This window comes from Doryrhamphus excisus, chromosome 4 (genome assembly GCF_030265055.1).
Source record: "Doryrhamphus excisus isolate RoL2022-K1 chromosome 4, RoL_Dexc_1.0, whole genome shotgun sequence".
Taxonomy (NCBI): domain Eukaryota; kingdom Metazoa; phylum Chordata; class Actinopteri; order Syngnathiformes; family Syngnathidae; genus Doryrhamphus; species Doryrhamphus excisus.
The window spans coordinates 8,870,069-8,896,906 of NC_080469.1; the positions used below are offsets into that span (position 1 = coordinate 8,870,069).

Sequence of the window (26,838 nt, forward strand, 5' to 3'; positions counted from 1 at the left end):
AAACATGCTAGGTTAATTGGCAACTCCAAATTGTCCATAGGTATGAATGTGAGTGTGAATGGTTGTTTGTCTACATGTGCCCTGTGATTGGCAGACCCGAAGACAGCTGGGATGGTCTCCAGCACACCCATGTGAGGATAAACGGTGGAAAATTAATGAATGAATGAATGAATCTTCATGCTTACATAGTTCAGTAAATGTATTTTATAGGAATATTTTTTGTACATGATTTGTACAGCTCTGGTTGAATCGTGTTTAACTTCTTGTACAACAAAATACATACAATTACGCCTACGAAAACATCAAACTTTTTGTAAACATACGCTGACTCATTTTGGACTTTTTGTCAATATGTTCTCTGCATAGTTAAAAGTGAGAAAAAGATTTATACATCAAGAGACTGTATTTATACATTTAGGACTTCTAAACGTCCAAATTGCATTTTAGTTTATTTGGCTACTACTCCTACGATAATATTGCGTCCTGTGTCTGGTTTTTCATGCACCATTTTAATTTTCTTTACTGCCATCTATTGGTCAAAACCTGCATCGCCCTGTTTTTAAGCAATTTTGGAGTCATACATGCATAAAATATACAGAAGTTATAAGTATATCACAGTGTATTTCTAATGAAGGCCCGCCAACCTGACTCCTTTTTAAAAAGTAAACGAGTCAATAAATAAAGATTTCAATCCCCTAATGGTAAACCCAAAGTTACGCCCTTGTATATAAAGGTAAAAATTCCTTAATACTGCAGATATATGACCTACATGCAGAGTTCTATAACCCGAGCACCTGTATGAAAGAAACATTTTGTTTTTGACTTTTTTTACTACCCATCAAATAATGCATATATTCAAACTTGTGTTGGCGTTGATCAGAGTGTTGTACAAATGAACAAAGTAGCCACAAAGTAATAACTAAATAAAGGAGCTGTATATGTTACAAATGTTTAATATAACAGATTTAGCTGTGAGCTGGAGATAAATCTGCAGTTGGAGAACATTTCTTCTTTCTGCTATTAAACCTACATTACAAAAACGAATAACTTTTCTTCTATAATGTATATTTTGTTTGTTCTTCTTCACTATGTTACTAATTTCTTAACTCGCGATCGAAAGCAGACTTCATTCTGTAAGGAAGTCAGGGTAAACATGAGACCACGTGACACAACCAGGACGTGTGAGGAAGGCGAGACCGTCTGAATTCCCGAGACGGAGCCTCCGAACGTCTGGCCTTCGTAGACCGGGTAGGCGACTGGCCTAGCAGCATGCAGACCCCGGATTCTGACACAGCCACTGAATACATTCATTCATTCATTCATTCATTTTCTACCGCTTTTCCTCACGAGGGTCGCGGGGTGCTGGAGCCTATCCCAGCTGTCTTCGGGCGTAAGGCGGGGTACACCCTGGACTGGTCGCCAGCCAGTCACAGGGCACATATAGACAAACAACCACCACTGAATACATTCATTCATTCATTCATTTTCTACCGCTTTTTCCTCACGAGGGTCGCGGGGGGTGCTGGAGCCTATCCCAGCTGTCTTCGGGCGTAAGGCGGGGTACACCCTGGACTGGTCGCCAGCCAATCACAGGGCACACATAGACAAACAACCATTCACACTCACATTCATACCTATGGACAATTTGGAGTGGCCAATTAACCTAGCATGTTTTTGGAATGTGGGAGGAAACCGGAGTACCCGGAGAAAACCCACGCATGCACGGGGAGAACATGCAAACTCCACACAGAGATGCCCGAGGGTGGAATTGAACCCTGGTCTCCTAGCTGTGAGGTCTGTGCGCTAACCCCTAGACCACCGTGCCGCCCCCACTGAATACAGTTCATTGTAAATGATTGTCCTGCTAGCCCCGCCCACTTCTCTTGCTCACCATCATGGCGGACTTTCAGCTCCATGGCGTATTACACTCGGTTTTATTCATTTGCAAATTACATGTCTTCCTCTTCTCCTTGCTTCAGCTATCACATTGTTAGCTTTTAAATCCGTAGTTTTAACTCCTTAGCAAAAAGGGCCTTCTTACTTGTCACGTGGGACTTGACGCATTAGTTGTACGCGACCTTACAAGGATGCAGCCTAACAAGGCACACTTCCGGTGCGCCAGAAACCACAGCCCAGATAAATAAATCCAAGTAATCAGGATCTCATTTCGTCCTCTCCCAGCTATCGCATGATGTCTGCGTTTGGGTTTCGCCTGGTGGTCTTAATGGCGTCTGTCTGCCCTGGTAAGAAAGGATGACATTTTAACGCTTGCATCAGTCACCTGACATGTCACTTATTGCTCCATTGTATTGTTTTTCTGGACTATACTGAAATATTTTTGCATGGAGGGGTGCGGTTTATTGTGGGGGTAGTGATTCAATATTTGAGGGATATGTACATGATCATCCTTTTCCTTGGTAGGCGACTTCATGTTCATCAAAGACCCTCTGGCATTCATGAGGCACAAATCTGTGGTAAGACGGTTTTGGTTTTGATTTTTTTTTAAGAAAACGCATGTTTAAAAAAAACATGCACATGACTGTTATACATTGCAAATACACATTCATGTTCACCACAGAAAAGAAGTACAGTGAGTAAAGTTTTCATCGTGAGACTGGCTTGCTGACTAATTAAAGCCAAAATGTAAGCAAATTAAGTATTGGAAGTGCTGACATGTATAAGATATGGAATGAATGAATGATCAGTAATTGATACAGACAGTGAGTAGCTCCTTGATTCATATGTTCAAAACAAATAAGCCATACTGTACTGTACCTAATGATAATGTTTGTATTTAAACACAAGATCACAATAATGACAAGTGATGTTTGTGCTCTCTCCTTGTAAGACATCAGACATGTGTTCAGAGTGCGGCCACATCATCCAGCTCTCTGCTAATATGATTTCCAGCAAAGATAGAAAGGTGGGACTGTTGTTCATTTGTCTTTTAGTTACATTCCATTACACCAGAATGTTGCATTGTCTACCAAATTGTTTTGCACAGGGTCTCAGTGTTCTTGTCATAAATGGTTTTTGCAGGAGCACGTGTATGAAACCTTGCATGCACTCTGCCAACACCTCCCAGACAAAGAGGCCTCTGAATGTGACTTTCAGCTGAAGGTGTATTTGCCCAAAATTCTGCAACAAACACTCGGTCAAAATGTACGTTCTTCCCTATAATGAGAGAAATATATTGAATATTTTGCCCTCATTGCACTCTATGTAATTCTTGTGCTTGACTATCTTATGTAGGAAGTGGCAGCAACCTGTTCAGCCTTTGGACTGTGTGTGACCCACAGCCATGAGGAAGGGAAACTGTTCAAACATGACACCATGAGAGATGTGCCTGTACTCACCAAAACTCATGTAAGATTGAGAAATCATAAGTGGAATGTGCAGTACACTGAATTGACCTCGCAAGCATTAAGTAGCTGTTGTATTACATCTCACAATGTGCACGGTTGGTATGTATTTTGCAAGTGTTAATTATCTTCTACAGGAACAGTTCAACCCAGCGTGCACCCTCTGCCTGTTTGTTATGAGGAAACTGGAGACCATGTTGCCTCAGAATATGACTGAGGTGTGTTTTTGTATCTATTCATATTTGCGGAGGCACCCCACATCGGTATTCGTCAGGAAGGGCATCCGGAATATACGTAGAGGGCTCAAGCCAAAATATCAGTATGCAGATCAAAAAGATCCGCTGTGGCGATTCCTTAATCGGGAAAAAGCCGAAAGAAACAAAACAAAAAAAAAACACCAGAGGTATGGGGGGGTTGAAACAGAACACAACACTGCAACATTACAATAGAGACAAATAGACAAATATATGCCACATTTTCCGGACTATATGTCACACTTTTCTTCATAGGTTTGGCTGGTGCTGCGACTTATACTCTGAAGTGACTCATTTTCATTCAGGGGCAATTGTAAATAGTACATGGTGTTATATTTGTAAATAAATTGCTGTTTTCATGTAGAACATTTTTTTTGTTGTGGCATAGTTGTTTATATATTTTGGCTAAATAAATATGATTACATTTCACAAAAAACCTTTAATTGTGTGCCTGATGTTCCGATGTTGTTCCTCTGTATGCAGGATGCTTTAATGAAGCTCATGGATGAGGTCTGCGACCTCCTTCCTACAAGCTACAAGGACCAGTGTGATGACTTTGTTGACAAATACGGTGTACAAATAGTGGAATTCCTGCTTTCATCAGCCGCCCCTCACACCATATGTATGCTTCTACATCTCTGTTTGTTCAAGGACTCGCCTGCTCCAGGTTAGTTGCAGCTTCCTTTACAGGATAGACTACTATAACTTCCTAACCAAGTTATGATGCTGTGATCACTTCCCAGAGCTGCCCATCCCGTCAGACTGCGAGTCATGTCGCACACTGGATATGTTGAGCCGGCTTCATCTGGGTCTCAATGCCACGCAGACTCAGACTTCCTCTTTCCTCCAGTCTGTGTGTAGTCAACACCCCAATGCCATACCAAAGGTGGGACTAGTCTCCAAACCTCTATACCCTTCCAAAACATGAAGATATTTTAGTATAGTGAAGTTTGCATGTTCTACCCATAGGTTTGTGAGATTGGTTGACAAGTGATCAGGTGGTCTACCTTGATTGAGGATCTATTTTTATTTTCCCCCATTCCAATCTTTTCAGTGTGAGGCTTTCACCAAACTCTATGGCACGCAACTGCAGCAGGGTTTAGGAAACCAGGTGGACCATACAGACGTTTGTGACGTAAGTGCATAGGATTTTTTTTCCATAGGAATCCAAGTCACGTGTGTATTGTTCTTACACAACACAACTTTTGTAAGCAATTACAATTAATTACTAACTCAACAAGTGGTGGGGTGTGGCATGAGCTAGGAGGCGGCCATTCAATTGTGGTATGCAGTGATGAATCTGTATGGAACTGAAACAGGAACAGCCAGGGTATACCAAACTCATCTGTTGTAGGCGAAACAATCATACAGTTCACACATAAGCTGCTGAACAGAACAGGCTAAAAAATAATCACTATGTAATGTGAATTGCTGCCATCTACTGGTGGATGGGAACATTGTCAACCACTTTTAATGATTCTCGGGGTGAAATGGGGATTTTTTTTGTCTTCATATATACATGTGCGCTCTAAGTGTTCATGTAAGGGAGATACGTGAATTTGCTGAGGAAGAATCATTCTTGAGATCAACTCACATGATCTTTCCTCTCAAAAATCCCTTTTGACAGGATGCCTTGTGTTCCCCCTTTAAATCCATATGATTGATTTATCCATATTTGGTGTTGAAAGTGGACATTGATTGTCAATCTATTTTATTTATAACTAGTTTTATTTTCTCCTTTCAGAACCTGGCCTTCTGTGAGAAGCACATGTGGAGAAACACAAGTGTGCATAAGCACAAGTGAATAGCTCAATCAACTAACTGTTCAAACACACAATCATAAAATCTTCTTCTGACAAAATTGTAAACTGTTCTATGAAAAATATTTGTTTGAAGACTTTCTAAATTTGGTCCGCATGAAAAAGTAAACAAGAACAAGAGAGTCCATGATTCAAATGTAACTACCATATTTTCAGCGCTGTATGTATGCTGAATTAATGAATGTGTAAACTTTACATACAGATGATGAAAAACTCTTTAGAGAACTGAAAGCTTCTTTTATTTGGTAAGATGTACAAAAAGGTAGAAGCATGTTTATTTAGAAACTTTTACACCATAAAAACGCAAACTGGAGGGAAAAAAGTACATGATTCAGATTTTTTTGTGTATGCAACTAATAAAATGTCCTGTTTGTTTCGTGGTGCTCCTTTTCACCACTACGCACCTGTGTGGTTGTTTGTGTCCTTATCACTTCCCTGTCGCTTCCAAATCTAAAGAGAGATGAAATTGCAATTAAGATAATCTGAGGCTTGAAAATACCACTGGAGAGAGGGCTTGGGTTCTACAGTAGTCTTTGATGAATTGATGCAAAAGAAACCTCAAAAACAGGTCAAATTTGTTGATAGTGCTGGGGTCAGCAACCCACGGCTCCAGAACCACATGTGGCTCTTCAATGTCTAATTTTTTATGAAACATTGAACATTTTTGGTGGACTATGAATGTTTAAATTCACATAATATTATATGCTGGTTGACGCAAAAAGAAAAAAAAAAGTAAATAATTCAGCTTCTGCTCTATTTAATTTCACCAACTCACACAGACACAAAACTTACCTGGATGTAGGCCTCTGATAGTGTGATCATCTGGGGTAGAATGTCAATCACTTGCAGGTCTTGCATCTCGTACCACTTCCCAGTTCCCTGATTGAGCACAAATGCCCCAAACAAGTTTAAAGATGACACTTTCATCAGTCACTTATTGTAATGGAATGGCTGCTGTCTGAACCTACATGATGCAGGACATGTATTCTGTAGGCTCCTTCAGTTGGTTTCCCATCATGCACAACGTTAGCAACAAGGTCATAAGTTGTGTTCTTCTCTGTAACTTGGGCTTCTTCTGTCAAGTACTCACGAAGGTCTACATTCCTGACCAAAGAAAAAGACAAGAAGAAGAAAAACATAGAATTTTGGACACAGTTAAAAAAAAATCACCTTCCATCATCTATATCCTTTGACTTAAGTGCTTGGTTTTAGTTCATGAGCAACACTTACGTGATGGGGAAGTTGACGATCGTGGGGTTCTTTTCCACAAAGAAGTTATTCTTTGTGAACCTTTTGATGCAAAAAATAAGGTACGGTGGAAGTTTGGTCAGCTGGAACCTTTTCAGGAAGTTTTCCTTGTATGTTTTGTACTCCTGAAAGTACATAAAATAAAAGACTGCTTTTTAAATATTCTCATTAAACATCAGCATTGTCAGTAAATCTGCCATTAATCATGTATTTTGATATCTGAAAGCACAGATGAATATATGCAGTAAGTTGACTGATACCTTCTCTGTCCCGCCATTAAACTTGGATAGGATGTTGAAGAGAGGGACTTGTGGGATAATAAGCTGCTCCTTTTCATCCTTGTACAAGGGGGCAGTTGGGAGGTCAAGGGTTAAGAATAAGAACGTAGACTCAGACATCTGCTCCTGGTACTCCTCGGTCAGGAGCAGTGCATCCTTTTCCTCTGGCGTCTGGAAAAGTGTAAACATTTTAGAGATTTTTGATGGGATCTGGGAAACTGTCTGCCAGTTTCTGTTTATCAGCATGTCACCAATAATATAATGTTGCACAAACTTGTATTATTTCTACAGCCTGTATAATGTCTTTAATGTAAGTGTGACATCATTATTCTTGCTAATTGAATAATAAAATAAACAGAACTGCCATACAAGTGTATTTTATGGAACTACTTGTCCTGTACATATAATTACAACTTGTGTTCTATGAGTCATCTCAGTAGTTGAAATTAAGTTATATATAAAAAATATATAACTCACCAAATCCGGGTGTGGTAGTTTCTTGGAGAAAATCCGCATGGAGCCTTGAAATGCTTTTGTAATGATCGCTGGAATGACAGACATTACATTTTATGGATTACACATAAGATTCTACTAAAAAAGATATCAGTCCCAGCGTCAATTGTTTTCCACTCACTTGGCTTTTTCTTTGTGCCTCCAAGAGCACCATGCAGAGCATTTAAAAACCAAGTCATAAAGTCCACAGCATCGCCTGCCAGGGTAGACATAAAAAGTATGTAGTTATAACCACAGAAGAACATGTGAATTCATTTCACAAATGTAAGCACATCATTACAACCTTGCTTGGTGATTTGGAAGTTCTTCTTGCTGCAGAGCACAACAGCCTGGAGCATCTCGTGGGGAGACACGTGGGCCTTGAAGTTCCTGGGATTCCAAAGTTTGCGCATCAGCTCACCAAAGCGCTGCACCAAGAGAAACATGATGTCCCCCGGTGGTCTGCGGATCCCTCTGTAATTTTCTTCCTCCAGAAAGTAGTTCCGCAGCGGTGGAACATTGGAAAAGGCCTTGAAAATTCAAAGCAGTGAAATAAAATTAACAGCTTTATTTTAATTACAACGAAAGAAAAGAAATGAATTATTAGATTATTTATACCTGCAACACCACGTTGGCATAGTCATTGGCTTTGATGTTGTTGAGGCCAACAATCCCTGGCAGATAGGTTGTTCCATCATAGGCTCGGTAAAGTTTGCCCTGCTTGTCCAGACCTGAAATGTGCTGCTTGGTGAACGTTGGCTTCAGCACATACTGTGAAAGCATAAATGTAAATGCATAAATCATACAATCTAGATCCAGTACAGGCGGAATAAAAAAAAAATGGGACATATGCAAATACTTGACTCACTGTGATGTCTTCTAATGACGAGTCAATGATCTCATAGTTGTCCGGCAGACAATAAAACTTAAGTGTGTGTAGATTGAGGAACACATGGTGGGTGAATTGGACACTGTGGGTGTATGCGTGGGATTTCAAACCTCGACCTACACAAGAAAGCATGTCAGTGGTGTCGTCCAACAACAACAAAGTTGCTTAAGGCAGACAATGTACATACCTTGAAAGTACTTCCCACATATAAGGCAGGCATACACATTGATGTGAGAAAGAGAGATAGAGCACAGTTTCTCAAAGTCGAAGTCCAACACGCTCCTGATGAGTAAACATAAAAAACGAGCTGAGCTGGGTACGTTTAAGTATTTTGAGCTTAAAGTTATTGAGGAGAGTGAGGTAAGATGGGCCACACATTACTTATGTCCTGGAGGTGTAAGTTGAATCAAGCCAGTGGGTAAAGTGAGCCATCAGGAGGTAAACTGACCATCTGAGTTTTTAGATGTAAACCTGAGCATATTGTGCTCACAAACAGCTTCAATTGTTTTGAACTTGTGTAAACAAACCACCATCAAAACAACTCCTCAATATTCCTAATATAGCCATTATCAAGGTTGCAGGGGAATATGAACTAAACCTTTTGAGGTTGAGGAAGCTTCTTCAGAATATCACTCTTGCCGAAAGATACCTCATCCTATTCCTTGAATGCAAAGAAGGCTTTCTTACTGCCAGTGATCCCTGGGCTTCTTCTGAGGAATCTGGCACTCACTTTATCGCTCACCAGCCCGTCAACCAAGCCAATCCTTTATTAGGAGGCAAATTTTACAGTGAAAAACTAGCAAATTCTGAGACATCTGGTTCACTTCCTTCACCGCTGGAGCGCTCATGCTTAGAAGTGTAATCAAATGGGATGGCAAAATCATTCTCCTCAGAGCTGCTTTCCACTGGGATTTTATGGGGTTTTTTTCCTCTTCAGTTTTCATTGCTCTTCATGTTTCTTTTTATTTGTTTTCTCTCTTTGTGGACACATTCCATTACCCGCGTTTCAGGTGTATCAGTCAGGATCCCTGTCTTTACATGTTTTGGTTTGCTTGTTTTCGATGCAGCTGATTTTTTGCTAAGGTGAAGATCTCAGCAGGAGGTACAAAATCGTAGCATGATTAAATTGCTACAATCATTGCTTCACTTTCTCATAGCCACCATTTTGGGGGGAAAAAAACAGGTTAGCTTAGAAATTTAGGCTAATCTTTGGTTAAATGAGTCACACTATTTATGGATTAACAAATAATTAACATGCAGAAAATATATATTTTTTTAGACATGGATATTATATGTTTCAACATAATTTTACCTGATATGCAGAAACTGCACTTTGACGAGCAAAAACACCTGCTAAAAAACAATTCAATGTGTTTCCCTGCATAGCAAGATGGAAATGATGGGTGCTTCATAGATTTATGGACACATAAAAAAACATGTGCACGGTTAACTTGAAGGGGTGGATCAACTTACCCACTGGCTCATTTTATCTCACTCTCCTATACACATAAAATGCATCTTACCTGTTTATGGTGTCAAGATATGGACAGTGTCTGCTTCTTCGGTCCTCTACAACACGTCCTCGTCCTTTTTTCACTGGCACTGCAACATGAAGTATCAGTGAGATGAGACGTCGCTAACTAAACGTGCTAGCCAGCACACCTAGCAGATGAATAGGTGGAGGACTATTAATCTGTAGAACAAGTTCGGCATCAGGGAAGGGCCTCTGAATAATATTACATAAAAATGTGTTGTCTATGTCTGTATCAACCGATGTTAAACGAGTACCTATCCGCTTGTAATACTGTCGTTAGCTCCTAGCTAATTCACTCTCGTGTGGGCTGCATTGAAGTAACAAATACAACTCACCTCCTTCCTCCTCCTCGTCATCGTCGTCATCTACTAACTCATCTTGTCTTTCTCGCTTCAGAGAAAGCATTGCTGATTTTATAATGGAGGTTTCTGAACGAATAAAAGTGAATATACAACTTTATGTTGGACAAATGAATGAGCGAAACACCACAAAAACGCGCCGGAAGCCGCCGTGCGACGTCACCGTAATAGCGTATTAGTGGATGTCACAAAAACTAACCAAGTACAGTATTCCATATTAACAGTTAGTGAACCTGTATTGCAAATATATAGCCTGTAAGATGTTTTAAAATATACACTCTCCACAATTAAAAAGTTACGAAATCAAAATTGATTGATTCAAGTCAATAAACTTTTACAGTTCGCTTTTACGATGTAGTTGGCCAAAATAGATATTTTCGTATTTTATTTCAGTCAATAGCTTCATATCCTCCTATTTAAATGCAGGCAGCATTTTATTTTTAGATACTTTATACTGGACTGTAATCCGTTAACTCCGGAAGTGTTTTAGTTGGCCAGCAATGTCCTAGCAGCTAGCCATGTAGCTTTTTGTCAAACTCTTGTTGGTCATTTTGGGCTTGGGGCTGAATCATACTGTCATCTTTGTGGGTTTTGTGTTTTGAGATGGACATTTTAAGGGACGACGAAACGCACGAGCTAAAGTACAAACCCGGGGGACGTTTGGATATGAGCCATGGCTTCTTGCACCATATCCGCAGGAACCAGATCGCCAGGTGGGTACAGCTAATGCTAGCTGCTGCCATGTTAGTCAGGGCTTTATGGACATACAGCTGATGCATGTGGCTGCTATCACAACTAGTCATTCATACAGTTAACCAAACAGTGCAGTGTGATCGTAAGATTAAGCAAATAAAACATGAGTGCTTGGATCTTTGTTTTCATTCTGTCTTGGTATCACACTGAAAACATAGGATTGTTATGAAGGGGGAAATTGCGTGTCATTCATTAGGATAATAAATCACATGGTATATGTGTAAGAAAAATTATGGCTAATTTATGTACACAAAATGCTAACTCGTAATCCGAGTTTAAAACAAAAGAGGATACACACAGTTGTCACATCATTAGATGCACCATCTAAATATGTACATATGTACACATGTACAATGATGTACACATACAAACATCTGCTTTTACAAATATATTTCATGATAATAGTCCATGTAAATAAAATAATCTTGTTTATTTTGGAACTAAACCTTTCTGCCGAAAACCACAGCACAGCGAGATAGTTGTTTATTTAGAATTAACTATTTGTAAATTACAGTATATCAATTCCATAAATAAATACCTAACACTGCGATTCTTTCCCTTCAAGAGATGACTATGACAAAGAAGTGAAGTTAGCCAAAGAACTCCAGCGGCGGAGGCACACCACAACTCCTCGACGACCACGGAGACCTGACATTCAGGTGTACCATCCCCGACGTCGATGTAAGATGAAATTTATTGATTACAATCAGTCTTCTGGGTAGCGTAGAAGTGACGTTAACTGTATTTTTTTTTTTTTTAGACGATTCCGAGCCAGGGGCCAGCGCTGAAACAGAAGAGTGGAATGAGAGTGGCTCGAGTACAGAGACAGAAACACAGGGAATTGAACTCTTCTGGCTTGACTATCAGGCAGACTCAGGGACCATTACATCCTTCCTTGTGCATAAGGTTATTGTACATCCACTCCGCTGATGTTTTTGCATTGCATTGTGCTCATGCGCAGTTTGTTATTATATGCTCCTAAAGGACGACGCACCAGGAAGAGTTGTAGAACGTGTCGCGGCGAAGAATATCCTGGATTCAGCTATGAGGGCAGCCCTGGAGGCCCGCATTCGAAAGGAGATAGATAAAAGACGAGATAAACGCTGAGTGCAAATCATATGAGAGTACTTCACAACACAAGCAAGGTAGGCTACGACCTGCTGAGAACATAATCAGCGTTACGAGCACAAATGCTGAAGACAGAGCTGGCGGGAGAAAGAAGAACTGGAGGACTGGACTGCTGCCGTGCAGAGATCTGAGCCACACTCCAGTTGTGTTTTAACAAGGAACCACAGCTAAAATTCACTCACTTATTTTGAGTCAACTCATAGCGAAGCATTGTTTACATAAAAAAATAGCAAGGTTCTCAGTGAATGGGGCAGCAGTTTTGTCAGTGAGTGTTGTATTCTTTACCCGTCTTCTAATTTATTTCTTTTTGATAGTTTTCTGTTGGCATTTGTATTCATAAAATTACTTTTGCATATCCATTTGTTACTCTATAAATGTGTCCTGTTGTATAAAAATGACATGACTTCTAATTTACGCAGTGTTACTCGGTGTGAAGATCAAAAGGTGGATTATAGATGCGGTCTCAATTCCAGTCAGTGCAAAGGACCAGTACCACACTGCAATCAATACATTACACTAAACATAATTTTTTCTGTAATGTTTGAGCAAAGGTACTATCATTTTTATTAAGAAAACAGTGTTATGTAAATTGACAGCAATGACATTGAATTTGTAGAATGTTCATTTTGGTGAGGTTAGTGTATGATGACTACAAAGACTGCTGTTGACCAATTTGGCATGCACAGTGCTTTTTTTTTTTTTTTAGAAAATGTTCATATTTTCAAAGCTGGAAGATCTGTATGTTATTGGCTTGTTTTCTCAGATTATAGGAACTTTAAAAGGGACCTTTTATGCTCATATTTCGACCCTTTGTATTGAGTTGTGGTCTCCTATATAGCAGCTACATACCCATAACCCGTACAGAAAACTATTTAGATTTTGCAGAATCTGCACCTATTCCAGCTGTACTTTCTTTCATTTGTGCTACCTGCCAAAACGTTTTCCACCCACGGCCCGTGTGATTGGTCACACAAAATGCTTCCTAACTATGAACCATATAAGGAAGTCTGCCTCTCTGTGACATCACAAAGGGGAAGTTTTACCACACCTTTTAAAACCAAGCCTTTTGAGCCACCCCAAACTTCTTTTAGGGCTCACTTCCAAATGCGCAAACTGCGCAAATAAAATCCAGCTTCTGGGATTTCAGAAGCACAGAGGGAAGCACTAAAACTTCTGTTGGTTGATGCAACAACATTGCATTTAATATGCTTACATATTTCCACCATGTTTCCTCAAACATGCTGGGAGCGTTTGCAAGGACAAAAGGCTTATCCTTGTCATTGGTGGCTCAAATGCAATATGTTCACGAGGAAGGGTTATTTTCATGACATGAAATACCAATAGAGATATCACCATACTGCACTTCATAGCCCAACATTTACTGTTATAGGTATACTATACTAGTGTATATACAAAAACAACTGTACAAATATGTGCAATAACAGTGTCCAACTTTACTTTCAAGGGCTGACAGCAAATTTGGTCCCTGCTTTATTTGCCCAACTTGACTATTTCTGCTCTTTTCAATCTTGCTGCCTCCTCAAATTTGTTGATGTCCTCGTCACATTTGTTCTGCAAGTAGAAAAAATTGTTTCATTAGATGCACTGGCTTCATCATAATGTAAATGTGGGTGTTTCATCAAGTATGAAAATAAGTCATGTATCAATCAGTAGGTTATGGAGGTGTAAACAACATACAATGATGGTTTTGCTTTTCTCTTTCTGGAGCTTAAAAAACTCTTCCATAGTCAGATCTTCCACTTTTTTCTTCAGGGCAATGAAGTGGCAGGTAGGCGAGTGAGATTTGTGTTCTTTCCTGTTAACCAGAGACACCAAAAAAGCAGTTGAGTGCTATTTCCTGGACATTGTTATATGACCATGACATCATTTAAATTGTGTGGGAGTTGACATGCATGGCTCAAGAGCAATATGTCCATCTTACTCTGGGTCATCCTCTGGCTCCCAGCCCTCCAACTCTTTAAGGCAGAAGAAGCACATGGCTGAATCTGGGCTGTTGTCTGAAGGTGTGTGAATGAAACCAGCTTTTGCCATCTGGGAAAACATATTAAAAAGGGACACCATCAGTTTAGTTAGTTAGATGAGACTATTTTAGTTGTATTCAACTAATCAGTTAAATAACCAACAGAAAATTGAGCGGAAATGTTACTACAGTATTGCTGTATTAATCGAAAACAACAGTAGCTAATCTATCAAATGCTAGCTATTAGGTATCTGCTGTAGATGCTTCAAAACAACGCTACTTTACTTTGAAGCGGCGTTATACGTCATATATCTACGCTTTAATAAATTAAGAAACGCGATTTTCAATGATCGCCTGTGAGCTAACGTTGCGAGTTCACGGTTTGGTTGCAAAACTTACACTTTCAGGTGTACACGCGCAGTCTTCGTCGAATGGCCACCCCTCAAAGGTTTTCAGCCTGTTCTCATAAAAGTACATCTTGAGGTTTTCGTCTTTAATGTGTGCCATGTTTATTAAAACTAAAAGACGTGCTTTCAAAAATAAAGTTGCTCCCTTGCCAAATAAACCTCTCACCGCCACTATTCAAAATCAGACAGGCGTTTTCAAATTCACTGTATGTTTTGATTGGATGAAAAAGACGACGTTCTTCTTCGTGGGTGTGGAACACGGAAGTATTCTCTTTCCATACGTCCTCTAGTGGTCATTTTTAACCATAACCTGTATGGTGCTTTGTATAATGGGACATAGTACAACAACGTATCCTCTATTTACTCTTATTTGTAATTCTCAAAAAGTATTGTAAGCAAGTAATTTATTATAGGTAAACACCGACATATCGTTATGATTAATTACAATGTATTAAATGGGATATTGAACAATTACTCTACAATAACAGACTCCGCTTATGTTTTAAATCAATGTGCCCAAATTCAAATTCTTAAAATGAGGCGTTATAATTAAAACCAAAACTAGAATCATATTCAATAACTCCAATAGAGGGCAGCACATGATCATTCAGCAATTGCTCCTAAACGTTTTACTTCCAACCTACAACCTCTATGCAGGCGGTGCATTTTATTCGCTTGACCTTTGAATTCAAAATAATTCTGGCTCAAACAATCAATGATGTTATTTCTTGTCTTGGCCAGTTGGTGGTGCATATTAAATTAGATCACTACAGTTACAGTATACTGTATCAGGTTATATTTGTGCACAGGTTACATCATCACATTCAGACTTCATGCATGCTTCCAGTGTGAATACAACCCCTTTGCTTTCCCACTACTACAGTAGCTCAGTTAACTGTCTATATTTAACAAGTGGTCATGGCCTGCTGCAGCCTTGAATGGGCAACTTGTAGCACAAGACTACTGTACATAAAATACTGCATTGATCCACAAACAATTAAGATGACTCTAAATCCTGCTGTCAATATTGCTGAAATAATAACTGGTAGTTTACAATAATAAAGGATCATGTTTCTTAGTTGATTGACAGTTGTTTGATGACTCTTCTTCATTAACGCATGCATGATTCACAGAGTTGCTGCTCTATAGTAATGAAATCTGTGATTAATTTGATTCTAAGTTTTCATTATTGGTTAACACCTTAATCACACATTAACAAAAATGTCCTTTTCATGCATGATTAACATGCATACCTCCTGTTTATTATGTTAATTTTCTTCCCTTTGTATTGAATTGTGGACTCCTATAGAGCAACTGCACACAATAACCCGCACAGAAAGCTTTCTAGATCATCCAAAATGTGTAACTATTTCAGCGGTATTTCCAATACGGTCTGTTTTAATACGTATATTCTACCCACGACCTGGCTCAGGGCGCATCCACTAGGCTGTGATTGGTCACTCCCGACTACTGCCAAACCCCTTTTTCAAATTTTGTCGTTGATAATAAATGAATGAGACCTTTGGAGGGTGACCTGAAAAGAGTGGTAACATAAACTTGAGCACATTGCATCCATTTTGCCTACCAGAAAAGAAGCACTCATTGTCGGACACACTTTGTTAGAGGCACTGCTGGAGCCAAGGAGCTCAAAGTGTAGACAATCTTGGCACACATCGGTAGTGGCACAAATGCAGTCATTACAGGGTTTTTTTACAGGACTGCCCGTGTTTAAACACACTCGGGTAGACGCGCCGCTTGTGGTGAAAAAGGCTATTAGAACACAATTGAGAAGCCTTCTAGGCTTACTACATTACATAACTCTAATATTCCAAATTAAAATGACGTCTGCTGAGTTGAATACGTTATTTTTACATTTCTACCAGGTCAGATTTCACAAAAGCCTCTAAAAATACTTTTAAAGAGCAACAGTGCCACACACCCATGCACTCTGTGACACAGAGAGGAGCAGAGAGAAAACGCTTACTATACATTTTCTATTATTAAAAACCTCCAGACTGTGAAAATAAGAAGACTTATTTACGGAAAAAGTACAATTCGAGTCAAGCAAAATTGAATCTTATTATCTTCATGTAGGCATCTTATTACTATATAAGCTAATGTTGTGACCGCTGCACATATTATGCAATGTCCCATTATTACAAGAACTTCAAGCCCTCCTGCTGTCACAGGAAAAAACAACAAAACCATAAAAGAAAAAGACACGGCCTTGTAGGGCGGTAATGTTTCTGGCAGTGTGTCCATTAGCGGTCAGCACCATGTGGAGACACATGTCAGGTGAGAAGTGTACAGGTCAGATATTTGCTGGAGGTCACTGACATTTCCTGGAGGCTTAGGGTAACAGCTGATGCAATATTCATCACAGCTTGATGTTTCATGTTGTCTTGTGCAAGCGAAGTCAAGTGAATATTTACTCATAAGTACATCGGTACCTTAGTTTTTGTGACTAATTTGTTCCAAAAAGTCATTCCAATTACTTTGTTTCATACCTGCACCTTTACCCATACCTATACCAGACCTACTGAGTGTTGAACTACAGCAATTGGACTCGCTTGAGTTTCACTTCTCGTCCAGGCCCCACAACCCAATTCAAACTGCACTTAATATCTTTTCATGAAAGGGACTGGTTGGAACTGGTTCAAAATGACACCAGCAGCGCTTGGCAAAGGCGTGTGTGCATGACCACGGGTGCAGCTTACATGATCTGCACAGGCAAAAGGTGTGGTAAAATGCTTTCAACACATCTGAGTGTTAGCACCCAGAAGGCAGCAACGTAACCATTGTAAACAGTTTGTTTTTAATTAAAATTGGAATAAATAAATGTCATTTATTAAATAAATATTTGAGAAGTGGGCTGCACAGCGGTCTAGTGGTTAGCGGCCATCTCTGTGTGGAGTTTGCATGTTCTCCCCGTGGCATGCATGGGTTTTCTCCGGGTACGCCCGTTTCCTCCCACATTCCAAAAACATGCTAGGTTAATTGGCCACTCCAAATTGTCCATAGGTATGAATGTGAGTGTGAATGGTTGTTTGTCTATATGTGCCCTGTGATTGGCTGGCAACCAGTCCAGGGTGTACCCAGCCTCTCGCCCAAAGACAGCTGGGATAGGCTCCAGCACCCCCGCAACCCTTGTGAGGATAAGCGGTAGAAAATGAATGAATGAATATTTAGACGTTTGCTTTCAAAAACTGTCACGGCTTGTCATTGAAGGTTCAACGATGGGTCCCACAGCCAAACAAGTTGAGAAGCACTATATAAAGAATAAGTATAGTTTTACATTCAGAAAACGATAGAAAATTATTAGAAATGATAAATTCAATGGGAATATGAACATTAAATGTTGCTTCTACCAGTGGCACTCAATTAAAAATATACAGACACTATCAGCAACATGTGCTTTGAACACATTTTTTCTCAAAAAAACAAATAATATGAAAACGGAGGTGTTCGAAAACCAAGGTTTGACTGTTAAGTGCATATTTAGACTATTTAGAATAAATTTCGGCCTGCTTTCCACCTGTCTATAATTTGTATAATCTGCAATAGCCATATTATTGTCATTTATATCCCTGTACATATCCTCACTGTATTATAGTCATAGCCTGTTACAGTTTGTACATAGATCTGTCCATTTTTCTACATTTACTTACTACTAAGGTACTTATAAAATTGCACTTCTGGTTGGATGCTAACTGCATTTTGTTGCCCTGTACCAGTGACATGAGCAATAACAATAAAGTTGAATCTAATCTAATCTAATCTAATGTGTAAGGTGACTTAAGATACCATCTGCTGTAGGAATAAAACTGACCCGGCTACTTTTATGTACCTTTGATGAAGGAAAAGAAAGTAAGACCCTCAGGTCTTAATATGTACTGTTGAACAAGAGGTAGATCAGCTTAGATTAAAGGGCTAGCTGGTTGCATGAAGGTGGGAGTGTAGTGGGTGTTATGTATGAAAACAACATGGCAACATTGTATGTTGTACATCGCAACCTTGTACAATGAAATTGTATGTACTATATCCCCAAATGTAATGTGTTTCTGGTTTCATTTTGGTGAATATGTCATTCCACATACAAGTGTTGACTTGCATGTTAGAACCAATGTTGGACAAGGATTCACAAGTTTTCTAAAGATGAATGTGAGCTTTACGTAACGTTGTCACGAGGAGTGACGTCACATGTGATTGGGTACTTTTCAGCATTGCTGAATCCAGCATAAACATAGTGAGCAGCAGACTAGGTTCCACAGGAATGCATCCTATAAGCACCCCCACCCCGACAACCCGCCCTCCAAAGCCTACAAGTCACATGGTGGTTGACAAGTGGAGCAGGGGAAGGGCGTGGACAAAGTGAAGAGGTGTGTCTCAATCCTACCAATAGCACAGCACAGCTGGCTCCCCCTTGACAAAGTTTTGCATAACATTCTTGACAAGCCGCCAGCCATGAGGTAAAAACGCAGCTCCTTGTTCACTTCAGTCAACTTATCCAAGGAAATGTGAAGTTCAAGGTTGTTTCACATTTTCACTAATATAAAAATACCTAGACATCACTGTTTTGTCTTTTTCCCTCTTCTATGCCATGTTGGAAATGAGTTCAGAGTGTGATCAAGAGCATAGTTTTTCAGTGTGTGAAGTAGGCCTCCTCTGGGACGAGGCACAGCAGTTTGACATTAAGAAAGAAAAACATGTTTTTCAAACTCGCTAAGTTAACTTCAGTTATGTGAAAGGCAAAATGAAAAGAGGAGAGTACACAGCCCGAGTGGGGTGAGACCTCCCTGTAAAATGTATTTTACAGGGAGTAGAGGAAGACCCCACCTTGTTGTAAAGCCCTGGATTGTAGCTTAAGGTTATTTAGACAGACTAGTTAGATATAACTATGTCAAGTTGCAAACATCTGACTGGTTAAGACTTGTAAGTTCCACCCAAGTGAGAAAACAAGCAAACAACTTTGAGGCCCTCCAGGTTTGACACCTGTTATGTACTTAAAAGTGAGACAACTGCATCCAAACTTGGCCATAGTCAGAGGTCATCTGAGGTTCAGAACCAGAATTTAACATTTAGTTTGTAATACAGGAGAATTAAATGTTTTTGTAGCCATAATAGAACTGTGCCACAAATACATTGTAACATTCATTCCTTCATTTTCTTATTCGGGTTGCAGGTGAGCTGGAGCCCAACTTTTGAAAGAGGAGGGGTACACATTGGACTGCTCAGCAGGAAACTTTTGTCCACTCAAAAAGAGGCATTTCAAAACAACCAGCGTCAACAGTTCTTTGTCCCAAAACATTTGATTGAAGATGAGAGGAACGATCAAGCCTTTGCCCAAAGCGTTCCTTCCTGAGCTGAGACTAAAGAAGCAAACTAAATTGAAGCCATTCTCAGGCTGCAAAAAAAAGGAAAATAGTTGATGCAAAGGACAGCTGTTGCCTGGTTTCTCCCAGACAACAGTCCTGACCTTGAGACCATGCGAAAATGGGACTGTTGTGTCCTTTGTCTGGAGATTAAATGTGGTTTTGTTTTTACAACTTTCACTTTCTGTTTACTTGGAAAGATAGTTGTAGCTTTATTGACATTAACACTGCAGATGGGTACCATAACGCCAAATTTTGGTCCTGAATGAATGCAGACTAGGTCAGCGGCAACAAGCGCTTTAAGGTGATGTCGTGCAAGTGACATCTTGGAAGTTTTGACTGAGGAACACACAGTCTGAAGCTCTTGACTCAAGTTAAAAGACTGAGCTCATGTTAGCAGTGACATCGCTGTTTAAAAATTGACTGCAGGGAATGTTGATACTATGACCACAAAATGGCACACAAGTTGAAGTAAACGAATAGTAGAAGTCAGAATCTTTGTTGGGGAATTATGGTTGAATATAAGAAGATATCATGCTTGTAGAGTCGTGTTCTTACAACACCTTGTTTAAAACAAACCTTTTCCCCTGTGCCACAAAATTTTAATTGAAAATTTGTCCCAAAGTTTTTTTTCCCCAACATTTCAGCTTTTTTTTCCATTACATGCCTATTTGGTTCCATGTTAGTTTTGCAATGTGCTGCGGCTGCTAACTGCCTCCAGGCAGGTGTTGTTCGGATGTACATTACCAGCATGTATTTTGTCATGTGATCTCTATGCACTTACAGGAAGTAGAAATGGGGGCACAAAAATAGTTGGCTGCCCCTTTGGGAAGACTTTCTGCAAGACACTTGACTGTGCTTGTGGGAATTTTGGTTAATTCATTTAGAACATTTGTGAGGTCAAAGTCAAGGCCTGGCTCACAATTTTAGACTTGGCTTTTGGCCTAAACCAAAGGACGGCATTGTCCACTGGTACAGGCACTGTGGCTGTGGCAAATACACCTTGAATATAATTAAAACTTACACTAGATACTATTACATTTTAAATAGGAACAAATATCTGTGGCCACATGGTTAGAATGTTGGTCACACAGATTAGGAACAAGTCAAATCTCCATGTGGCATCTCTGTCATTTGCATGTTCTCCTGTTTCCACCCCCATTCCAAAAAAACTGGAGACTTCAAATTGTCCATAAGTATGAATGTGTGAATAATTGTCTATCCATGTGATTGGCCAGCAAGCAGTTCAGGATCAACCTTGTGTTCGATGTCAGCTAGGATAGGCCCCACCATAACCCTCCCAAGCAGCATAAAAAAATGTTCAATGTCCAATTATGGCTACAAATGATACCCAAAACAGTGGTATATGGACATTTTTTGTTTATAGATTGTTTATAGATGGACATTTTTTGTATTAAGTTTATATACAACACCTAAGTTATTTGTAATTTACCAAGCATGTGACATGTTAAGAAATTAAGTCTGACCAAAGAATTGCTGTAAATTTTTGTCTGCATATGTAGTAAATTGATGATTTTGGGCAATACATTTTCACATAGCCCGGGACATTGGGAGGGCTGGCTTTTCATGTACTGAAACAGTGGACTCCACTACTAAAAAGGAACATAATCATGTTTTAAACACAGTATGACCAAGACGACTCCAGACAAGTGCATGGTGTAGGGATGTTTATTACAGCTCAGAGGAACAGCCCAATCTAAACACGAAGCATACTACAGAATGAGCTACTCCTTGTTTGAAGCATGTGTGTGTGAGGGAGGGTAGAAGTAAAAGGGGAGGAAAGGAAATAGAAAAGGCACGTTTACACTTACTGTAGCCAATGATGACCTCCAGTAAGAGCGAACTCATCCTGTATGGGACGGCCCTGTAAACAAGGCTGGTTTCTCTGTACTACACCAACCAAATGTTGCCATCTCACCAAGGATGCTTTGTAAGAGCCGAATATTTGGGGATGCTTAAAAATCGAATTTGACAACCAGCCCATAGCCCTAAAAATATATATTTCTGCAGTCCAAAAATAAAACACTGTAAAGTAGACAAACATTTAGCAGTGACACTTGGTTTTCGAGGCAGTCCAAAACTTTTCTGTACAACATTCTGGAGCCTCAAGCCAAACACTGAAAAATGATCAAGTCAAAAGGAATTCAAGATTTCAGTAACAGAGTATTTATGTTTTAAAAGCTGCCGTCTGAAACATCAGCTTCTCTGTATGCACGCCGAGCTTCAGAGAACAAATAGTGTTGCGTTTTGACATCCAATAAGACTGACAAACTCCACCAGGATAAAGACGAAAGGCAGGTTTCTCTGTAACTACACCTGCCATCAATATGCCTGTGGAGTCCCAGGGCCTTAGTTAAAAAAAAAAACAAAAAAAACGCTTTACATCTACTTTATAAAAAAAAGGACAATTTAAAACGTAATTGTGTACACAATCCAAATATTCCCCATCTATCAAGTATATCCATCCAACACCTCTGCAGACCAGAGCAGTGACATAGCAGCCTCTGACTTTTCTGTAGTACGTCAGAAAACAGCAAAGGTCTACAGCGGCATTTGGGCCTTTAAACTCATTTGAGAGCTTGAGAATCTAAGATTTGGCTGGCTCTTCAGCCTTCGATGCATAGCATTTTAGTGAACAGCAACAAACCTTTCCATTTCTTTGTGCCATTCTAGCATCCTCAATGATGACAAGGAGTAAAGTTACCAAAAGTTAAAAAAGGGGTAAGGAATGTTGCTCAGTGAGAACAGAAGATCCTCCAAAATGACAAGCTACATGCGTCAAGATTTACTTTGGAGGTGGCACACACACACCTTTCAGTAGCACCAGTAAATGAAGGCCAACTACAGTCTAACACTACTGATGTGCCAATGAAGATCACAAAAATGTGTGTGGAATGACGAGGACTGCCGCTAATCAGGCTTGAGCAGTAAGGACCAAAGGGCAAATTAGTCACTTTTCAAAAATTAAAATGCATTCAAAAGGACCCAGCAGGATAACGCAAGTGGCAAAATAAACAGTAACCAGAGGAAAGGGAGGCAGAAGAGGGTAATGTGGTAAATGATGCAATGAGAGAGAGAGAAGGGCATTTCACCCCCCAAAATCTTGGTGGCTTCTCTGTAGTATACACCAACAAGCCTAAGGGGGAGAAAGCTTAACAGGTTTAGTATTTGAGCTTTTTGGGCACCTCCCATGGGAAGGAGTCACGGCCAAAGTGGCCATAGGCTGCGGTCTTCTGATACAAGGGCTTCTTCAGATCCAGTTCCCTAAAATACATAATCAACAAGTTTAACAACTGTAACACACACCGAGGATAAATACATTAAGGCCAAAGTGAGGCATGGATTAAAAAACAAAAACACACACACTATGGACCCTTTGGCGAGGAAAACCAAAAATTTGACTTACCTGCACCTACCATCCTTGCGCCTGAGAAATCGGGTAACAGCAACTTCCAGATGGAAGCCATTCAGCTCATTTACAAAACCTGACTTATCCCGAGCAATCACCACAGGGCTTTGTAAAACTCAACAGCTTGTTTACACACACAAAAAATGAAGTACTTTGGAAAGTGGCACAGACCGTTATTAAAATCCCATTCACGCATAAAACACTGTGCCCATGTCACCCACTTGTACAAACTGCTCAAGTCTTTTTACAAGTGTCTTCGCTGGTCATGTTTTGTTGAAGTTAGTGGTTTTCGTACGGCTGGGCGATATGGACCAAAACTGATGGTGATATTTTTCCCCCAAAAAAAAGAGTTGACAAAAAAAATAAATCAAAGGCAAATACGTGTGTCAAGTTGTCTTAATAAAACATTTTGAAATGTTAAAGCTTCAAGTCTATCGTTTTCAGCAGGTTTTTAAATACGTTTTTCCCTACTGTTGCAAAGGGGACGATATCTTAGCAATTTCCTTTCTTTAGGAACGCAACAAGAGTGTGCAGCTTCATACATGCTATTATGCTCTGAATTTAAAGTACCTCCACATTACTGAGATACTGCTTATTCACTACAGACACTGTAACCGGTCGCTTCAACTGAGGGCTTCTGCTCTGCCCCTCCTAGATCGTGCATGCAGGGAGGAGGATGATACAAATATTGATCAACGACGTGGTTGGTTTTGATATTGTGTTTAAATATTGATACATCGCCCAGCCCCAAGTTTTCCCCTTACAAAACACTAACGTTGTGTAAACAAGCTGCCCAAATTTTTTTTTTTAAATTCAGGAACCTTTTGTAACTATATGATTGAGAAGGTGGCTCTCTTGCACAGTAGAGGGACACAAAATCAAGTAGTCACAGCTGGAATACCCAGCTTCAGAAGGTCATACATTACCTGACAATGACCCCGGGACGGAGGTCAAAGTTGGTCTTCACAATGTCGAGCAGCTCTCGCTCACTCTTGTTGGAGGTCCCATAGTGGAAGATGGAAATGGAGAGGGGATGGGCAACTCCAATGGCATAGGACACCTAGCATGACATGCATGATATACTGTATATGAAATACTATCACAGTTGGAAATGACAAGCCTGATGACAAGCCAAGGTGATGTAGTACCTGAACCAACACTCTCCTGCATAGCTCAGCCTTCACCAAAGACTTTGCAACCCAACGTGCAGCATAGGCAGCAGAGCGGTCCACCTTTGTGTAGTCTTTCCCAGAAAAGGCTCCTCCCCCATGGGCCCCCCAACCACCATAAGTATCGACTATGATCTTGCGACCTGTCAGTCCGGCATCACCCTGTAATGGAGTAATAACGCTTAGATATACAGGCAATGCTCCTGACTTAAGTTATCTGAAGGTACATATTTACCTGAGGACCTCCAATAACGAATCTCCCACTGGGCTGCAGGTGGTAGATGGTGTCATCATCCAAATAAATACAGGGAACAACAGCCTTGATGACCTTTTCCTTCAGGGAATCTCTCATCTCCTCCAGGCACACGTCCTCATCGTGTTGAACAGAGATGACAATAGTGTGCACACGCACTGGAAGCATGGCGCCACGGTCCTGACGATACTGAACAGTAACCTGAGAAGGTAGTGGAAAAAGTTTGAACGTTCAGTAGTCCAAATGTAGACTGGTTAAGGTAACCACAACTCATCTCTCTACCTGTGTCTTCGAGTCAGGCCGCAGCCATGGAAGAGTGCCATTGCGTCGTAGCTCAGCCATTTTTGCATTCAGTTTGTGGGCGAGCACAATTGTGAGAGGCATGCATTCCTCTGTCTCATCAGTGGCATATCCAAACATTAATCCCTGAATCATTAGGGAAGAGCAACTTTCATGTCATGTTCCTGGGCATCTGTAAACTAACAAAAACATGAAACTGACCTGGTCTCCTGCTCCGATGTCCTCTTCATTGCGGTCAACATGGACACCCTGAGCTATGTCAGGAGATTGCTGCTCCAAGGCCACAAGAACATTGCAGGTCTTGTAGTCAAAGCCTGTTCACAGATAAAGTCAAGACTTTGTCCAAGCTGACAAAAAGGACCATAATCAATGGCAACTTTTCAAACACCTTTAGCAGAGTCATCATAGCCAATCAGTCGAATGGTATCTCGCACTATTTTTTGGTAGTCCACTGTAGCTCGTGATGTCACCTCACCAGCCAACAGAATCATGCCAGTCTTAGCGACAGTCTCTGTTGGAACACAGGAAATGTGACGGCTATCAAACATCTACATTAAAATGCTAGATAATTCATTATTCTTACCACATGCAACCTTGGCATCGGGATCCTGCTTAAGGTGGGCATCAAGGACAGCATCACTGATCTGATCGCAGATCTTGTCTGAAAAGGTGGAATAGAAATTGCAAAAAGCTGCAGACACAGTGAAGCGAAGGCTCAAAGCAAACTGCAGCATGTACTTGGTGGGAGGGGCTCAATGCCTCAACAGTCGCCATTTCAAACATGTGCACATGTTGAGGCGGGGGCCCACGCCTAGCCGGTAAACGGAAAGCATCTTAACCAAACCATTACAAAAGAACGGCCTGTGAATCCTTTCATGTTCGCATACTGTTAGCCGTTCATCAAACACGCATGCACTGCTATTGTGACTACCGAGCCACGGACGACTCGAGAAATAAACTGATGAAAAATACTAACATTTATGTGATAGAAAGTTCCAATCCACAATGAAAATATCATATTTAACGAATAATAGACAACAAAGCCGAAAAGTTGTAACGGAACAAGCCTTTGAGCGAAGATTAGCTAGCTAACGTTAGCTAGTGGCGCGTGTGCCTGCTAACGCCGACCGGCCCCTCGTTTCCTTTTAGCGAACGTAAGCATACGAAGAAACCAAAGTAAATATATATATAATTAAGCCAGTGTTAGCAAAACACAGCCATGTCCGTAAGTACGTAGTCAGCTAATTAAGACAAATACAATAAGGTCAGCGTGTACTTACCAGGATGCCCTTCTCCGACAGACTCCGATGTGAACAAGAAGCAGTCCTCTTCAATGAGGGAATTGTGAAAACCATTAATTTGGCCGTTCATCATACTTGACGTTGAATGCTTCGGGACCAACAACGTAACCAACAAAGTAAATGTGTTTGAGATGTCACCGCTCACTAAGACCTACTAACGTTTATCACTACAACTGTCCTCAGAATCACATCCGCATGGCGCCCTGCGCTGATATTTATGCTATTGAGTCAGATGCATTGACGTCACGAAGAGGTGGACAGTACCAATGGGGAATTTAGAGGAGGGGTGTCTTGCGTGAATACGCCACACCACGTGCTGGCAATGATAAAGAGGGAAAACAGTAGTCTTGTCCAATCAGCAAGTCCTAGAAAAAAATGTGAGGGATGGGGTCTTTTTTCCACCGAAGGCCATTGGCGGATGTGGGGGCCACTTTTTATATTTTGTACATTAATTATGATAAAAAGGATCCAATGCAGGTCAGTATGCAGTATGCAAAGCTAATGGCAA

At 40.4% G+C, this 26,838-nt stretch overlaps 5 protein-coding genes across 6 annotated transcripts; 2 read left to right on the forward strand and 3 right to left on the reverse strand.

Annotated features, from left to right (window-relative positions):
* The first annotated feature begins 1,161 nt into the window (after nucleotides 1-1,161).
* sftpbb (surfactant protein Bb) lies at nucleotides 1,162-5,851 on the forward strand. Of its 2 annotated transcripts, XM_058071444.1 has the most exons (11): nucleotides 1,162-1,248; nucleotides 2,182-2,243; nucleotides 2,422-2,474; nucleotides 2,849-2,923; nucleotides 3,040-3,162; nucleotides 3,253-3,366; nucleotides 3,500-3,580; nucleotides 4,100-4,283; nucleotides 4,360-4,502; nucleotides 4,671-4,751; nucleotides 5,361-5,851. In XM_058071444.1, the coding sequence occupies exons 2-11, from the start codon at nucleotides 2,189-2,191 to the stop codon at nucleotides 5,418-5,420; spliced, it is 969 nt and encodes a 322-aa protein (XP_057927427.1). In that variant the 5' UTR covers nucleotides 1,162-1,248; nucleotides 2,182-2,188; the 3' UTR covers nucleotides 5,421-5,851. The 2 variants fall into 2 exon arrangements, with proteins under 2 accessions (XP_057927427.1, XP_057927426.1); XM_058071443.1 differs by lacking the exon at nucleotides 1,162-1,248 and having other exon boundaries at nucleotides 1,907-2,243; nucleotides 5,361-5,849.
* On the reverse strand, nucleotides 5,659-10,403 carry usp39 (ubiquitin specific peptidase 39). The gene is made up of 13 exons (XM_058071442.1): nucleotides 10,213-10,403; nucleotides 9,867-9,945; nucleotides 8,531-8,625; nucleotides 8,323-8,459; nucleotides 8,073-8,225; nucleotides 7,759-7,984; nucleotides 7,597-7,671; nucleotides 7,440-7,507; nucleotides 6,945-7,133; nucleotides 6,667-6,809; nucleotides 6,405-6,540; nucleotides 6,229-6,315; nucleotides 5,659-5,886 (listed from the first exon to the last, which is right to left on the reverse strand). Exons 1-13 carry the CDS (start codon nucleotides 10,280-10,282, stop codon nucleotides 5,833-5,835), a joined length of 1,512 nt encoding a protein of 503 aa, XP_057927425.1. The 5' UTR covers nucleotides 10,283-10,403; the 3' UTR covers nucleotides 5,659-5,832.
* Nucleotides 10,404-10,709: 306 nt separating this feature from the next.
* Nucleotides 10,710-12,818, forward strand: c4h2orf68 (chromosome 4 C2orf68 homolog). The gene is made up of 4 exons (XM_058071445.1): nucleotides 10,710-10,949; nucleotides 11,555-11,670; nucleotides 11,750-11,895; nucleotides 11,974-12,818. Exons 1-4 carry the CDS (start codon nucleotides 10,840-10,842, stop codon nucleotides 12,094-12,096), a joined length of 495 nt encoding a protein of 164 aa, XP_057927428.1. The 5' UTR covers nucleotides 10,710-10,839; the 3' UTR covers nucleotides 12,097-12,818.
* Nucleotides 12,819-13,480: 662 nt separating this feature from the next.
* Nucleotides 13,481-14,732, reverse strand: LOC131128527 (baculoviral IAP repeat-containing protein 5.2-like). The gene is made up of 4 exons (XM_058071446.1): nucleotides 14,498-14,732; nucleotides 14,060-14,169; nucleotides 13,816-13,933; nucleotides 13,481-13,689 (listed from the first exon to the last, which is right to left on the reverse strand). Exons 1-4 carry the CDS (start codon nucleotides 14,603-14,605, stop codon nucleotides 13,609-13,611), a joined length of 417 nt encoding a protein of 138 aa, XP_057927429.1. The 5' UTR covers nucleotides 14,606-14,732; the 3' UTR covers nucleotides 13,481-13,608.
* A 6,801-nt stretch (nucleotides 14,733-21,533) lies between these two features.
* mat2ab (methionine adenosyltransferase 2Ab) lies at nucleotides 21,534-26,544 on the reverse strand. The gene is made up of 9 exons (XM_058071741.1): nucleotides 26,310-26,544; nucleotides 25,613-25,690; nucleotides 25,418-25,540; nucleotides 25,231-25,343; nucleotides 25,012-25,155; nucleotides 24,712-24,930; nucleotides 24,456-24,638; nucleotides 24,234-24,367; nucleotides 21,534-23,162 (listed from the first exon to the last, which is right to left on the reverse strand). The coding sequence occupies exons 1-9, from the start codon at nucleotides 26,401-26,403 to the stop codon at nucleotides 23,060-23,062; spliced, it is 1,191 nt and encodes a 396-aa protein (XP_057927724.1). The 5' UTR covers nucleotides 26,404-26,544; the 3' UTR covers nucleotides 21,534-23,059.
* Nucleotides 26,545-26,838: the final 294 nt, after the last annotated feature.